The sequence below is a fragment of the Zingiber officinale genome, chromosome 6B (genome assembly GCF_018446385.1).
Source record: "Zingiber officinale cultivar Zhangliang chromosome 6B, Zo_v1.1, whole genome shotgun sequence".
Classification (NCBI taxonomy): Eukaryota; Viridiplantae; Streptophyta; class Magnoliopsida; order Zingiberales; family Zingiberaceae; genus Zingiber; species Zingiber officinale.
Genome location: NC_055996.1, coordinates 99,511,658 through 99,526,895, shown reverse-complemented (window position 1 = coordinate 99,526,895; position 15,238 = coordinate 99,511,658). Strand labels below are relative to the sequence as shown.

General features: G+C 34.3%; 1 protein-coding gene across 1 annotated transcript; it reads left to right on the top strand.

Annotated features, from left to right (window-relative positions):
* Nucleotides 1–878: 878 nt before the first annotated feature.
* On the top strand, nucleotides 879–10,729 carry LOC121988448 (beta-1,3-galactosyltransferase GALT1-like). The gene is made up of 8 exons (XM_042541881.1): nucleotides 879–1,032; nucleotides 4,076–4,960; nucleotides 5,499–5,734; nucleotides 5,840–6,121; nucleotides 7,246–7,374; nucleotides 7,456–7,635; nucleotides 9,813–9,920; nucleotides 10,066–10,729. Exons 2-8 carry the CDS (start codon nucleotides 4,207–4,209, stop codon nucleotides 10,273–10,275), a joined length of 1,899 nt encoding a protein of 632 aa, XP_042397815.1. The 5' UTR covers nucleotides 879–1,032; nucleotides 4,076–4,206; the 3' UTR covers nucleotides 10,276–10,729.
* The last annotated feature ends 4,509 nt before the right edge of the window (nucleotides 10,730–15,238 follow it).

Below are 15,238 nucleotides of genomic sequence, written 5' to 3'. Positions count from 1 at the left end.
AATAAAGCCAGCGGGGTGAAATAAAAAAAATTGCAAATTCGTATTTGGACGCAAAAGTCAAGTCTTCTACAGCCGTCGAGCCCGCCAAAAGGGCAATTTCCGAGAAGAATCTCTCGCATGCCCATTTTCGTACCTTCGTCGTGATTGCAGGTAGTAATGGTGAGGCCCACATGTAGGAACGGAGCATCCCTCGTCACAAGGGAAATATGAGTCCTTTGTCGCCATCAACATTGGGCCCCACTCCAACTAACTCCATTAATACCAGGTCTGCTATTGGGACATCCGAACAGGGTCGGCTTGGCCATGAGATGTGTATATGAAAATAGGTTCGCTTTACCAAATCGAATTAGAGAAGGGCTTGGTGAACAGCTTTCTTACTTAAATCTTCGCACCCAGCAACTCACCTGCCTTACAACATGGTGAAGTCGTCGGGCCCAGCGCTTAGGAGCCAATAGATAGGAGGGTGCGGAGTGAAATACGACAAGAGGGGGAGGGGAAGCGGGAGACGATCCCGATTTGCCGAGGTGGCGCGGCAGCGGTTAGTTCGCGAAACTGCACGAGTCGAAACTGGACAACGACTCGTGCAGTTTCTCGACAAACTCCCTCGATTAGTTTAAATTTTAAATCAATACGCAAATTTTATATATTATAAAAAAAAGGACATTGGAGATGGCGAAGAGAAGAACAGCGCGCCTACCGACTCTTGATCTCATGACTGTTCCCGTCACCAACATTTTGACGTGGGTGTGCTTACCATCGGGGAGAGGCGACATCTGTCTCATTGCATATTGTTTCGTAGTCGTCGCTTATCTTCACCGGACGCGTTGCTCACTCGCTACCTAAGCTTGGTTTTTTTATTGAATTATTAAACTTACTTACAATATTAAATGCCTTTTATTTGATATATTTTTTTCTCACTTTCTCTCCCTCGAATTTGTTTGTCTCGCATCTTGATCATGCTCGATGCTTTGGCGTGGAAAGGCGAGTCAGGGAGAGAGGTTTCCTCGTCGCCTGCTTGAGTGCCGAATTCCGGTAATGGTTCTCCTGCTCCCCCATGGTCGATCTTGTTTTGTTTCCCTTGTGCTTCAGCCAGATTTGGCGCGGAATGCGACGTTGTTTTGCTGGCTTTGCAAATTTTTTTTTCCTAATTGATGCGCTATCCGTTGTTCGAACGACGCATTTTACTAAATTTACTTCTTCGTCACTTAACCGTGAGTTTTTGCGGTTGATGGACTTCATGAGGTGTGAAATGTTAGTTCTGCTCGGCTCTGACCTTCTCAAATTGGCTTTTTTGCGGAAGAATAACTCGTCTGATGCGCTTTCTCGGCTCATGATCTTAGTTTCGGCAGTTGCTTTATGCTCGCAAGACACTAATGTCCCACGAGCCCGAGCCTTCTTGTTGTAATTTGCTTATTTTGGCCATTTATTGTGTCAGATTCCGAGCTAGGATTACCTATATCTTTCTTTCTCTTGGAGATCGGTGTTGCTTTTTAAGAGAATGGAAGGGATATCGGTGCTGCTTATTATTTATTTTCAGTTAGTTCTACATCAGCACATACATATGATGATCCATCTAAGAGAGGAAAAGGGGGAAAAAAGGGTACTGAAGACGTATAATTTTGGTGTCAGGAATACATTATGTTGGAGATACTGAAAACTAGGGATTGGTGGGCAGTAGGTGGTGGTGGGGTTTCCTTCTGCTCTGGAGTTCCCTCCTAAGTCTTCCTTCTTGCGGGATCTTTAAGAAACTGAGTAGGTCGCGGGAAAAAGATGAATCCAACAGTCACCTAGATGACACGAAATGTGTTGCGCTTTTTCACTGTAGATGAAAATTGATAATAAGTTCCCAGTTCGAAGTTTGGATTACTATATAAAAGGAGGTCTTGGAATTTTACTACTTACAAGTAATGGAAGAGGAGGATATTTAACAAGTGAAGGCCTTGTCATTTTATTACTTGCCAGTAATGGAAGTGGAGGATATTCAACAAGTGTTTCATGCTTCCTATGTTGGCATAAAGTCATTATTGGTCCATGGTTGTTTCTACTATCGAGTTGCAAATATATTGGTCGTTATTGTTTGGGAACATTTCTGCTTTCATGTTACAGTTTTTTTGGTAGTTAGACAACTTATGATTACTTTTATAAGGTTTTATAAACAACTTGTCAACATCGGTTAATCTTGTTTCTACTCAACTGAGTTTGACATTGGCAAAGGTCATTTCAAAGTTTTGATATTTTTTGTGTGATTGAGCATTTGATGAACCCTCAGTGGTTCCTTGGAATACCCTAGGAAATGGTATGAACCGTGCAACTAGATTTGCCAGAAATCAGCTGAATGAGTTGACTGATTTTCGAGAAATCAGTTGAGGCATCATGCAATATCACTGATAAATGGAGGTGAAAGGGAGAGAGTGCAGATTTGATTATGCAATATCACTGATAAATCTCGTTACCTAAGAGTTGAAGACATGGCTCTCTAGTTCTCATGTAACTTTAAACTTGAAATCAACTAAAGAGAGATGCTTGCGTGCTCTTAAACTCAAAGCAGAGCAGGAGCGAAGCGATTGATGATGGGAGAACAACAGACCAGAGGAAGATCATAATTGAAATTGATTGCTAAGCAATTATGTCAAAAACTTAACCTATTAGGAAGAGACTACTTTTAGATTTATATTTTCAATCTCCATAATTGGTTATTTAAGACTAATGGGCATGGAGAAAGTCCTTCAACATTCCACTTCACACCTATCTTAACTCAAAGGTACTAAGTCTTTTCTTTTTTTTTTCAAGCGACAAGTAGGTCTTGAACCTTTACTTCTTGCTCTGGTATCATATTGAAATTGATTGGCTAACCACATACCTCCAAAATTTAAGTTGTTAGGAAAATAATTAGTTTTATATTTATATATTAAACCATCTCACTTGTTTTTTGAGACTAATGGACGTGGAGCATCTTTTGCCTTTAACAATTGAGCAATTAAGAATATATGAAGATAGCAGTGTGCTTGCTTTCTGGATTAGCCTGATGAAGCAATGCCATTGTGCCCTCGGATGAGGAGGAATAAATAGCTTTTAATTGAATTAGGTTTATCAACTTATTACGTAATACTAACTTGTTAAATAATAACATATTAACTTATCACTTTTTAGTAGGTTTTAACTATATTGTTAACTAAATAGAAGTTTTATGGTTTAAATATGTACATATTAATGATATAAAGCCATTGAATTAGATTAGGGCTATGCATTCTTGGTATCTATTAAGTAATTTTATGTCTTACTATTGTTAATTTAGTAACTATACTGATAGGTACCTGGTCCTATCTCGTGGGGAATCAAAGAAAGTATGAGGGTAAGGGGATTGGATGATTATTTTGACAGGATCACCTCCAATAAGATTACATAATGGTTCTATATATAGCCATACTATAATACCAAATCAATATAAAAATTATTAATAAATCTGATAACCTATTCTAATATTTTGAAAGGGTAAATAATTATAAATCTAATGACCTAATCTAAATTATAATATTTAGAAAGAAGAAATTAATAACAAATCTAATAGTTTATAGATAATATTTTGAAGGGGTTATTTGAATATGTCTTTTTGGGATAGTATCATATACATACAACACTGTTAACTTTTGCAATACTATTAATTTTATCTTTTAATATACGCTAATATCTTATTTGTTGGTTTTGGACAGTTTTTTTCTTATTTATTTTCATTTTCTTTTCTTAATTTTTTTAATTGATGCTGTACGCACGATTCCTATTGATTTAATAAAGCCGTTACGTCAATTTTTTGATACATGCAATGCTTTTACCAATTCCTGCTTTGATAATTATGTTATGTTTTTTGAGGACTCAAGAATTCAGAACCCAGTTATCTTCAATTGTTATCGTTTTTTGCTTGGCGTTAAAAAATCCAGATGTGATTTTCTTTATCTTTTGCCTTCATTGACGCACAAGTCAGTGTTAACTCCAAGATATAGTGTTAACATTTTGTCTTAGTGTTCTACTCTTGTCTTTGGGTCTATATGTACTAAATTCTATCTTATGCTAAATGCAGGTGCGTTTACTTTAAACCATCAATTAGCATGAAAGACAATTCTATATGTAAAGAGTGGACATCTGACTTTCGAAAGACATGACTATGGGTATGATAGTTTGAATAGATTAATAACTTGCATTTTGTGAAAGATGAAGATATGGTCGGGAGGTGTTGTGTTAGGTTTTCTGTTCACCTTGTTGATTTTACGATATGGGATATTGGAGAACCCCCTAGCTGAAAGATTACTTCAAAGTCACCTGTCTCATAATTCTTCAGAACATCTTGAGTGGGTGGCTTCTGAAAATGCACCTGCAATCCAAAATCCGGGGGATGGTTATTCAGTAGTCTCAGCCAATGTGATAGCCCAGCATCTTTTTACACAAAGGAATCTCTCCGAGACAGGGAAACAGTCATTGCAAACATGGTATCATTTGCATCACCTAGTAAATCACTCTATTGGGTTACCTCAAGCTGTTGAGGCACTCGGGGAAGCTAGTTCTGCATGGGAAAGTCTTATGGCTGTAATCGAGGGCAAAAATTCTAGCCAAAGTAATCTGCAGAAAGATAAAGATAAGCAATGCCCTTATTCTATTAAAAACATGAATGCTTCAGGATTTGCCGATGGTACATTCAAATTGAAAATACCATGTGGCTTGATTCAAGGTTCTTCAATTACTATCATTGGTACTCCTGGTGGTCTTGTTGGCAATTTCCGCATTGATTTAGTAGGAACAGCTCTTCCCGGGGAACCTGATCCTCCTATAATTCTTCACTACAATGTTCGGCTTCAAGGTGATAAATTAACAGAGGATCCAGTGATTGTTCAGAATACTTGGTCTGCAACTAATGATTGGGGTGAAGAGGAGCGGTGCCCTTCTTCAAATACTGACAGTAGTAAGAAAGGTAATCATTTTGAGCAAGTTGAAAAATTATATTTTAGATATTCATGTTAATGATCTGGTTTAATTTATGTTCTAAGTTCAAACAATCATTTAATAAGAGCAAAGATGAATGGATGTTTGGTTCTGGTTATCATGGAGATATTTCCTATCCCTTTTCACTGGTCTGATGCAATTTATTTCTTGATGGTTCCTATTTCTTCAAACTACAAAAACTGCTACTCAAATATGCAGATTACCGAGTCTCTCTTTACTTTGATTAGTACCTTGCTAGATTGTAGAAATTACTCGAGAGTACTAGTCAACTACAAGCACCAAAAGCCACATTTATTTGTTCAAGAATCTTGGATTTGTGCTGCAAGGACATGCAAATATTCTTTACAATCTTCCTATTGGGGATAGACTGTATTATGACTTTGATGATTGTATCTATTGGGGTTGGTTGAGAAACTGGGAGATTTGAATTTGTGAGATTAGTAATGCAGCATATACTCAACTACATTCCTTTTTTCTAAGTATTCCTGGTTTTTTGTTCGTTGCAGTGGATGATTTGGAACAATGCAGTTCAATGGTTGGTAATGATGACAAAAAGGTTTTCACATCAAGTAGGCATCGCAATGTTTCTAAACCATTTCCACTCAAAAAAGAGGGAGATAAACAGAGAAAATATTTTCCATTTAGGCAAGGATTTCTTTCCATTGCTACTATTAGGGTGGGAATTGAGGGAATCCAGATGACTGTAGATGGAAGACATATAACTTCATTTGCATTCAGAGAAGTAATTTCTACCTAGAATCAATCTGTATATTAATTTTTAGTTATTTATGTAACTTCTGGAAATCGCCTAACTTTTGTATGTTATCATTTTTTTTTGGCTTGTCAGAGCTTGGAGCCATGGCTTGTTAGTGAAGTAAGAATTTCAGGAGACATAAAATTGATATCTGTCCTTGCCAGTGGGTTACCTACTTCCGAGGATTTTGAGCATGTTATGGATTTGGAATTGTTGAAGTCAAATCCCATAACTATGCACCAAGCTGTTCATCTTTTTATTGGCATATTTTCAACTGCAAACAATTTCAAACAGAGAATGGCTGTTAGAAGGACATGGATGCAGTATGATGCTGTGAAGACTGGAATAGTTGTATTACGTTTTTTTGTAGGCCTGGTGAGCAAGGAGGCTTTATTATTTCTTAATCTAATTGATATTCTTGGATGCATTTAGATCTCTCATTACTCTCGCTCTCGTCTCCAGTCTTTATCATCAAGAAATAACCTATTATTTTAAGTTATTAGTTGAAGTGAATGTTATATCATAATACATATCAATGTCTTGTCAGAACTGATCCAATGACCATTGGCTTTAAATGTTGAGGCAACTAGGCAAGTTAATAGGAACTCACTTATCTAAAGTTATAAAATTTCTTTATTAAACCCACAATTCAAATTATGGTACTAAAATGGGGCGTGACAAATTTTAATTCAATAAATTCAGTTGGATATTGTTGGAATTTTACATATTACTTCATAATTTAGAGATTGAAAATAAGAGAGAGAGTGTGACATGGAGTTAGGGTCTTGGGTCTGACAAGAAAGGCATTTGTTGCCATCAGGCATTGTCTCATACAATCTTGGTGCCTGACTAATGCAATTTGTTAAATTGTCACCATCTTGTTCATTTCATCTCAGTTTTATACTTAGGACCTAGTCAATAGGTTCATGGGAATTTATTACTAAGGCTTATATGAAAAAAATTTGGATTTGACTATAATCTCTAGCTTGGCAAGATATTTATATTATGACGGCAAACGTTACTGAACCTGGAGTGCCTTCGTGTGTTATTTTTCTTGTTGTTGCTGCTGTAGCAGTATAGACTAAATTTTAGTCTCATCTTCAGTTTCTTCCTTTACACTGCAATACTTTTAGTTGATTAAGAATAGCATGAATACCTTTTAGCATAAAAATGATTCAGATTTGGTTTATTGTTTCTCTTGGACCAAAGTTTACTTCTGAAGTTGCATACTTTATCAATTTTTTTTCCTCCAGTAGATTTGTTGTCTAGTGGGATAAGGCTTGGTTGTTGTTGTGGATAGATTTGTTGCCTATTATTTTAGAGAAAACTTCAATGTAACCCTAATTTCGGGCCACATTATAGTGAGTTTTTTTTTTTTTTTTTTTTTTGTTTAGAGTTTGACTATATTAACTACTCTTTAATTCTCCAGGCTTCCATGATTGTTGTTTTTGATGATTTTCATTTTTGTGTTACCTAAATCATGTAGTGTGATTATGCAGCATAAAAATCAAATGGTCAATGAGGAGCTATGGAATGAGGCAGTTACATATGGAGACATCCAACTGATGCCATTTGTGGATTATTATAGCTTAATTACATTGAAAACAATTGCTATTTGCATATATGGGGTAAGTATGGACCTTTGTTTCTGAAGGCCTAACTTGTTAACTTGATATTTTACTATCTAAAACCTATTACTTGTTTGACAGACAAATGTTTTATCAGCCAAATACATAATGAAAACAGATGATGATGCTTTTGTCCGTGTTGATGAGGTGCTTTCTTCATTGGCGGGAGCAAATATCACAAGCGGACTTTTATATGGCAGGATCAACTCAGATTCACAACCTCACCGAAATGTGGAGAGCAAGTGGTACATTTCACTTCAGGTAATTCGTCTGCTTATTATTATACACTGATGTGTTTGATTAAGTGGTAGATCCTATAAAATGTGTTGTAACTTCTAAGTTCTAACTGGCATTGCTATTGTATCTTTCCTTGCTTATGCTTTGTGTTCATTATTATGCTGACTTTTGATACACAAAATGTGCCCTTTGATCATTCTATAAAAAGGTCAAAAGTGGGGAGGTAGATGGCAGTATATGCATTTTTTGAGTCATAATAAAAAATCTATAATTTGAAAAAAGCTGGCCATTGAAGTCTTTTCATCACCTTTGAAGATAAGTTTTAGTGTCAGTGGCTGAATAAAGTTTGCCATCTCAGATCAAGTTTGAGAACCCCAAAGATGAAAGTTAATATGGCTTATACACCCTCTCAATCATTTTGCTAATACACAGTGATATTCTTAAATGAAATCCAAATTTATCTTAAACAAGATGGTTTGTACTTTTATAGGTGACCGTATGATAGTATGTTGGTTTTACTTTATGAGAGAAACGTAAGTATGAGATTAGTGCCATTTTTAAGCAGTTTCACAAATTAGTTCGAAACATTATACAGTTCCATTTATATTTTTTGAATTGATAATGGCCACAAACATTTCTACCTTGTCAAGAATGGAATTTTTCACTTCACATGTCTATGAACTGAGAATGAAATTTACAAAACAAAATGGTGTGGCTGAGAGAAAAAGTTGACATTTGTTTGAGAAGTTGTTCGGACTTTGATGCTCGCTATCTTCATCCCTAACTGCCTCCTACCACCTTAATGTTTGAAGGACTCTTCTAGACACCTATCCTCATGTCTGACTCCTAAAATCTCCTCCATAAAGTGTTTAAATTTACAGTGTAGATTCATATACAATTCCCTACTAAACACAAAAAAGCCAAAAAAAGAATAGTAACTTTCTTTAGTATTCTTCAAAGCCAAAAGGATGCAAGTGCTATTGCAAACTATCAATAAAATTTTTTGTGTCGTGTGATATAACTTTCCCTGAGGATCATTTGTTTTACCAAAGTATCTCTCTTCATTGGGAGATATAATGGGAAGAGCGAGTCTTTGAAATCCTGTTATTGTTGGACCTCAGCAACAAACTGCATCCCAGTCAATCTAACTGGCGGTGACTAGTTGAGGAGAATCAAGAGCTACTTGAATATTAAATAATAATTCCGATGTAAGCATGGGTAGATACAAGGGAAGGTTGGTAATTCAAAGGTTTGCCTTGCATGCGACTACTATATTTCCATACATTATGGCGATGTGTAAATCTATGTTTTTTAGTTTACGTAACAAGTTGGAGATACATAATATTTGTACGGGGAGTTTTATAGTTTTAGCTTATAATATGTTCCCATCAACCACAGATTTACTTCTTTGGATATTTAGTGCATTATTTCTCCTCTTAAGACAATATCTGTTAGGTTTTTATAGTAAATATCCAATTCTTTTGAAGTAACATATTATCATTCATTTAAAAACAATCCAATGAGATTTATAGACTTAATGAAATATTATAAACATAGTACTAAAATAGAGATATAGATGAACTGGCCGTTGTCTGTCCCAAGGAAAAATTCCCATGTGTGGTTGTAATTCTTGCTCTTTGCCTCCTTGATAGCACAAATGGTCTGTTTGCATGCCGTTTCAATATTGAGCAACAAAACTACAAATTAATATATTTGAAATTCTTAAATAAAAATGTAGAATACAGTTTTGTATTTTTATTGCTCTTGAATGATTTTTGATGATCTAAATCAATTAGAGGAAGATGTTCTCTTGTACTATCTGGCGAAAGTGTTCCTCAAAACTCTTCAAGGCACCCATATACTTAGGATATTTTTTTTAAACATTGAATTTGAATTAAGAATGGTAAAAGAAACCAATATCTGTCTACTTGTGGAAATTTTGAGTTTTCTTAATACAGTACTCCAACAATAATCAACATTTTCTTCTAGGTGGTTTAGCACATATTTAAGTGCTTTAAAGATTATGTGCTATCTCAATTATACAAATATTTAACTCGTGTTTCCATTTTCCTTTCAGTTTTGGTTTTAAACTTGATTATTTTACCTCCAAACTAAAGTTTATTCCAGAAACTAATTATCTGGTTGCCTAAGCTTGCTTTCTGCATTCTTATATACTCATTCAATTGATAACGATCATGTAGGAATGGCCTGATGAGAAGTACCCGCCTTGGGCTCATGGTCCAGGATATGTAGTTTCCCGTGACATTGCAGAGTCAGTGCACAAACGGCACAAAGAGGGGAGTTTGAAGGTATTAAGATTTGATTTTTCTCCTTTAAATATTGGAATACTAGGAAACAAATTGTGCACTTAAATGAGGCATGCAGAATGTCTCATAGTTCATAACATTCTTATTAATGATAGGATTCACTGATTGATAAGACCTTAACCTGCAGATGTTCAAGCTAGAGGATGTTGCAATGGGCATATGGATAGAAGAGATGAAAAAGAAAGGATCAGATATTAAATATGTGAATGAAGGAAGGATTAGTATTGATGGGTGTGAGGCTGGTTATGTCCTTGCTCATTACCAGGAACCTCGGGAAATGCTATGCCTGTGGCAGAAATTTCAGGAGACGAAACGGGCAAGATGCTGTGGAGAGTAGGATGTCTGCGAACAGTGCTTTATCTCGTCTGGAAACTAACACATTCCTTGTGGAAATTTACTAACTTGGATGTAAAGCTGATGACTCTAGTACGAGTTGCTATATGGCCTAAACTAACCCTCTTTGATGGTTGGCTAAGCACGGAGTTCAACACGGCTGATTGTTGTCTAACCACGGGATCCAGCTGGTTGATGGCTTTTTGACATATTCACACGATAATTTTCTTTAACCAGGATTTTAGACTTTAGTGGTGCTCTATTCAGCTCAGAGGGAAGAAGGGAGATTGTTACTCCAGTTTGAGATATCTTTTAGAATACTCTCCTGTATACTATTAAAGGGAGATGCTGCTTATGGCACAGAGAGGGTTGAATGAAGAGAGATCTCGATGGTTGTACCTTTCATGAACATGTAATCATAGTACAATTATTTTATTTATAAAGGAAAATTCTAGAAAGTGCTCTACCTTTCTTGTTCAAGTCTTTATCATGGAGCTGCAGTGAGGATGACTTCAAACTGTTCATTCTCAACCATCAGTGTTCGACAGGATTACTTTTTTACTTTTGTGTCTTCTCTTTCATGGGTCGCAATGCTCTTGCTCAACTTCTCGTAAGCTTTTCGAATTTACTGGTTCAATATTTTGTTCTCTTATAATGCTTCATCCTAGCTGAATTAGCACAACTAAGAATCATTGGTGTACATATCTCTGTGATGCTAAGTTCATATAGGTATGTTCAAAATCTCAATCAACTATGATCTTTATATGTATTGTTATTGTTTTTGCAGTAATTAGCACCGTCTCCTTTTCACTTTTTTTTGATAGAATTGGCATGCTCATATCTCTGCTGGTGCGTTTACAAGTTTACTGTCTAAAAAGATGATCAAAATGCTTCACTAAGCAGGTAATGGAAGCTTCAAAAAAGAGATGCAAGCAGCTTAGGAAGCAATTAGCCAACTCTCTTACAACCATCAAACAAAGCCTATGTGTCTAACAGGTAAGTGGCAATTGGAAATGTATCTACTTGGTGCATCAAATTTTTCGCTAATGCTACTTTCCTGTCCCAGAGTTTCTTCCTTCAAGATCTCTCAGACAGCAGCTTGGGGTCCTATTATGTTTCAAGCAGATTTCCAGAGAGCACCAAGTTTCTGTAACACTGTTCCATCTCCACCAGAATCCACACAGATTGCAAGTTCTTTGCCCTACTTGTTTCATTGGTTCATCCTTTTCAAAATACCTTTGAAGCTTCAAAGTCACACAGTTGTGCTCATCTAGTAAGCCATCCCTACCATGTAATCTATGGCTGTTTGTTTTGGAGCTTGTTTTTAGTGTTCAGAACAAGAGATGGTCTTGTTCAGTTTTTAGTTCATTTTTGGAGGCTCCTTTTCTAATGTTGGAACAACTACCTCATGGAAGCCAAATGGAAGGTCAGCTAATCGTAAAAATTGCTGATATAGTCAGCAATCTCGTCCCTGCCTTCGCCTCATCTTCGAAATTGATTCAAGCTATTTGTTCATAGATTTATTTACTCAGGTTGCAGATAATCCATTTCTCCTCTCAAATGTTCATTTGTAGTCATGTTCATTTGCTGTTGCTGATATAGTTGCTGAGCTGAATACTTGCAGGGGAGGTGATAACTTGAGGCTGTTGCGCCTTCTAGTGTTTGTTCGTCGATCCATTGTTCGATGAAGCCATGCTAGTCAATCACGGGGTGAATTATGTGTCTAGAACTGGTAGGTTGAATCATGAATGAACCCTAGTCCTTTGCAGTTAAGTCACCATTCAAGTCCACCCCACATTTTAAAACCAAATTTAGTTGCTATGCCAGTTAGAATCTGGTTGAGTGCCTGCTTTTGCTAGTCTACCGAGCATGACCCATGTTTACTTGATTAGGTTTGGAACATTTGAAAATTTTTTACCTTTAATTTTAATATAATTGTTCATGATGTGGAACGGCCGGTTATTTTTCAATTTACGGTCATAATGGTTCAAAGTTTTTATTTTATTTTTTAAAAAATATTTAAAAATTTTGTAGGTAAGTAAAAAATAAAAATAATTTGGACCCTTGAGATAGAACAGAATTTCAATATGGTGAGATATGTATATAATGTATCACATGAGTTATATATATCAAAAATATTTATCAATTTTCCAGGTTATGATAATTTTAATTATATATATAATTTTATTATTAAATAATTATTATTATTAATTTTTAAGTTAGCATCAATGTTGGCTAATCCTGGATGAGTTTTTCATCAGTCAATTGGATAAATCATGAAGTGCTTATAGTAGATAAATGATTTATTAGCCTAATATTAAGAGAAATTTATAGGTTAATTTATCAAAATTGAGACTTTATTTTTAGATGCCTGGAAAATTGAAGAGTTGTTGCATGACTAATTTTGGAAGTGACTGGTTTAATCTCGTGAAAGTTTTTTAGATTATGTGAATGAAAAAAAATTATAGAGTTTTACAGTCGACTAGTAGTTAGGGGTATAAGGAGTTTTTTCCCCAAGGATTTGTGTCCGTTGAAAATTAATCCGTGCCTTATTGTAGCCAATCAAGTACTTTTTTTGTTTTGATGAACTAAGTAACACCGAACCTAGATGACCGGTTTGATCTTATGGAAGTTTTTTATCAGTTACTAGGGTAAATCAAGAAGCTAGTCTAAAAGATTAGCATCTCGTGGTATTTTAAAGAAAAATTCCTATAAATTTATTGTAACTAGAGATTAAATCATAGGTATTTAAATGACAAGTTAACATTCTTACACTGTATTATAATCCGAGGTGATAATAAATTATTATTGAACAGATGATACATAGGTCAAATATTTATAATCACAATAAGTTAGGTGTTAACTGGAAAAAAATAACAATAATTCGAGGTGATAATAAATTATTATTGAACAGATGATATATAGGTCAAATATTTATAATCACAATAAGTTAGGTGTTAAGTGGAAAAAAATAACAATATTAATAGAGAGAAGATCTCTTGGTCACCAGGGATTAATTAGTTGAGATATTTTTATAGGTTCATTGTCTTTATTAAATTATAATTTGAGTCAGAGTGGACGGTCGGAAGTCGTTGGAAGTGGGCAAGTGTCCAGGTTATTGGGCGCTAAGCAGGGGATGACCTTTGGGCGGCCTCCGGCCGCTCGTTCCGATCCAAACTATAATTTGATGGGGACGATGAACCCATGAAGAAATCGCAACTAATTACAATTGGATCGTAATTACGATCCAACCATAATTGAATATGGACCTATCTCCTAGTCCTATTTTTTTTTGGACCAGAAGATTTGATCTCTATTAATATAGTCGGGATCCTCTGGATCGTAACTCTTGATTTATTCTTGGATTAGAGGTTGTTTATAGATAGAATTACATGGATTCCATCTATAGTAGATGGGATCCATCAAATCTTATCTATAAATGATTTGGTCCATTCTTTATATCGTATTTTATCGTTCCAATTCGTGCTCCTATTAATGACCTATTTAACTTTTTTTTTAAGGCCATTAATATTATCTTTTCAAAAAAATAAATAAGATTAATAAATTAAATGAGGTTAAGATGCAACTCAAAGAATTTTGGCTTTGATTGAATAGGTAAATGACACGCTTTGTACGGAATCATATTCTTAAATTATTATGGATATAATTGAATGAGAAGTTTTCTTTTATTCATTATTTTTTTAAAAAAAATTAGCTAATGATTTTTTTTTAAAATATTACATTTAATCTCCATTCATAGTTGAACTTGTATAATTACTACTAATTGAAATAGTGGTTCAATTTGGATTATATATATATATATATATATAGCAAGAGAGAGGAAGATATGCAACAGACGAGTAGGCGACAACGTCAATTTTCTTTTTTTTTTTCTATTTTTTTTTAATTTTTAATTATGTCAATAAAATTTTGTCATTAAAATTTAAGGATTAGATTATAATATTAAGTAAAAAAAATCAAATCAAAATTATTGGATAATAAAACCCTTTATATATATATATATATATATATTTCTTAATAAATATATTCACAAGCTTGTTAACAAACACGTTCATAAACTTTTAAACAAATATGCTCGTGTCGTGAGGCAACGGACTAAATATTGCTAATTCAATAATATTTTGGAGCTCAAAATAAGATTCAAACTAGGCTGATTAATTTAATTGAATGAATTTCAATGATTTTTTCTGTCAATGAGATCTGAATAACTTACGAACAACTTCACTCGTTTACACCCATAAGGAGCAGCCGTGTCATCACCCGCATTCACCCCATTTCTCCTCCATTTTTATATACCTGTCGTACAAGAAAATTGAGGCCCCTGGCTCCTGCTTTGAGGTCCAAATCTACCCATGCCCAACTCCATAATAAAAAATGTCGTAATTTTTTTTTAAAAAAAGAATTGAATTATTTTTTTTTTAAAAAATACAAAATAATTAGGACAGAATAACCATTAGTACATTGGAGAAAAATCTCCGAATACAACTCATGTAATCTCCATCTTTAAAAAATTTCTATTTCACTTTTTGCCTATAAAATTTTATTTGTTTTAACTTTCTAGTACAAATATTGTTATCCAATTATCTCTTATATTTTTTAGATAAAAAAATTTAAAAATATATATAATTCCTCTTAAATTTAACACTTTAAACTAGAATAGAGAATATTTTTTTTATCAAATTATGTACGATTTTTTTCACTTAATATAATTCCTCCTAAATTCAACATTATTTAAACAGAATCCAGTATAATTTTCATCCAATTAAGCACTATTAAAAAGAATCTAGTATATTTTTCATCCAATTAAGTTGGAAAAAAGTCATGCTTAATTTGATATAAAATATACTAGATTCTAATTTAATATGCTAAATTTAAAAGGAATTATACTTATTTTAGACTTTTATATCTAAAAATATAAGAGGTAATTAGGTAAATTGGTATCTATT

What these genes read in the sequence shown, in the direction of transcription:
- LOC121988448 (XM_042541881.1), top strand. Translation starts at nt 4,207, where the DNA reads ATGAAGATATGGTCGGGAGGTGTTGTGTTAGGTTTTCTGTTCACCTTG. An exon ending in CTTCATTTGCATTCAGAGAA is followed by an intron (nt 5,735 to 5,839) that starts GTAATTTCTACC and finishes TTGGCTTGTCAG; the next exon opens with AGCTTGGAGCCATGGCTTGT. An exon ending in ACAAAGAGGGGAGTTTGAAG is followed by an intron (nt 9,921 to 10,065) that starts GTATTAAGATTT and finishes CTTAACCTGCAG; the next exon opens with ATGTTCAAGCTAGAGGATGT.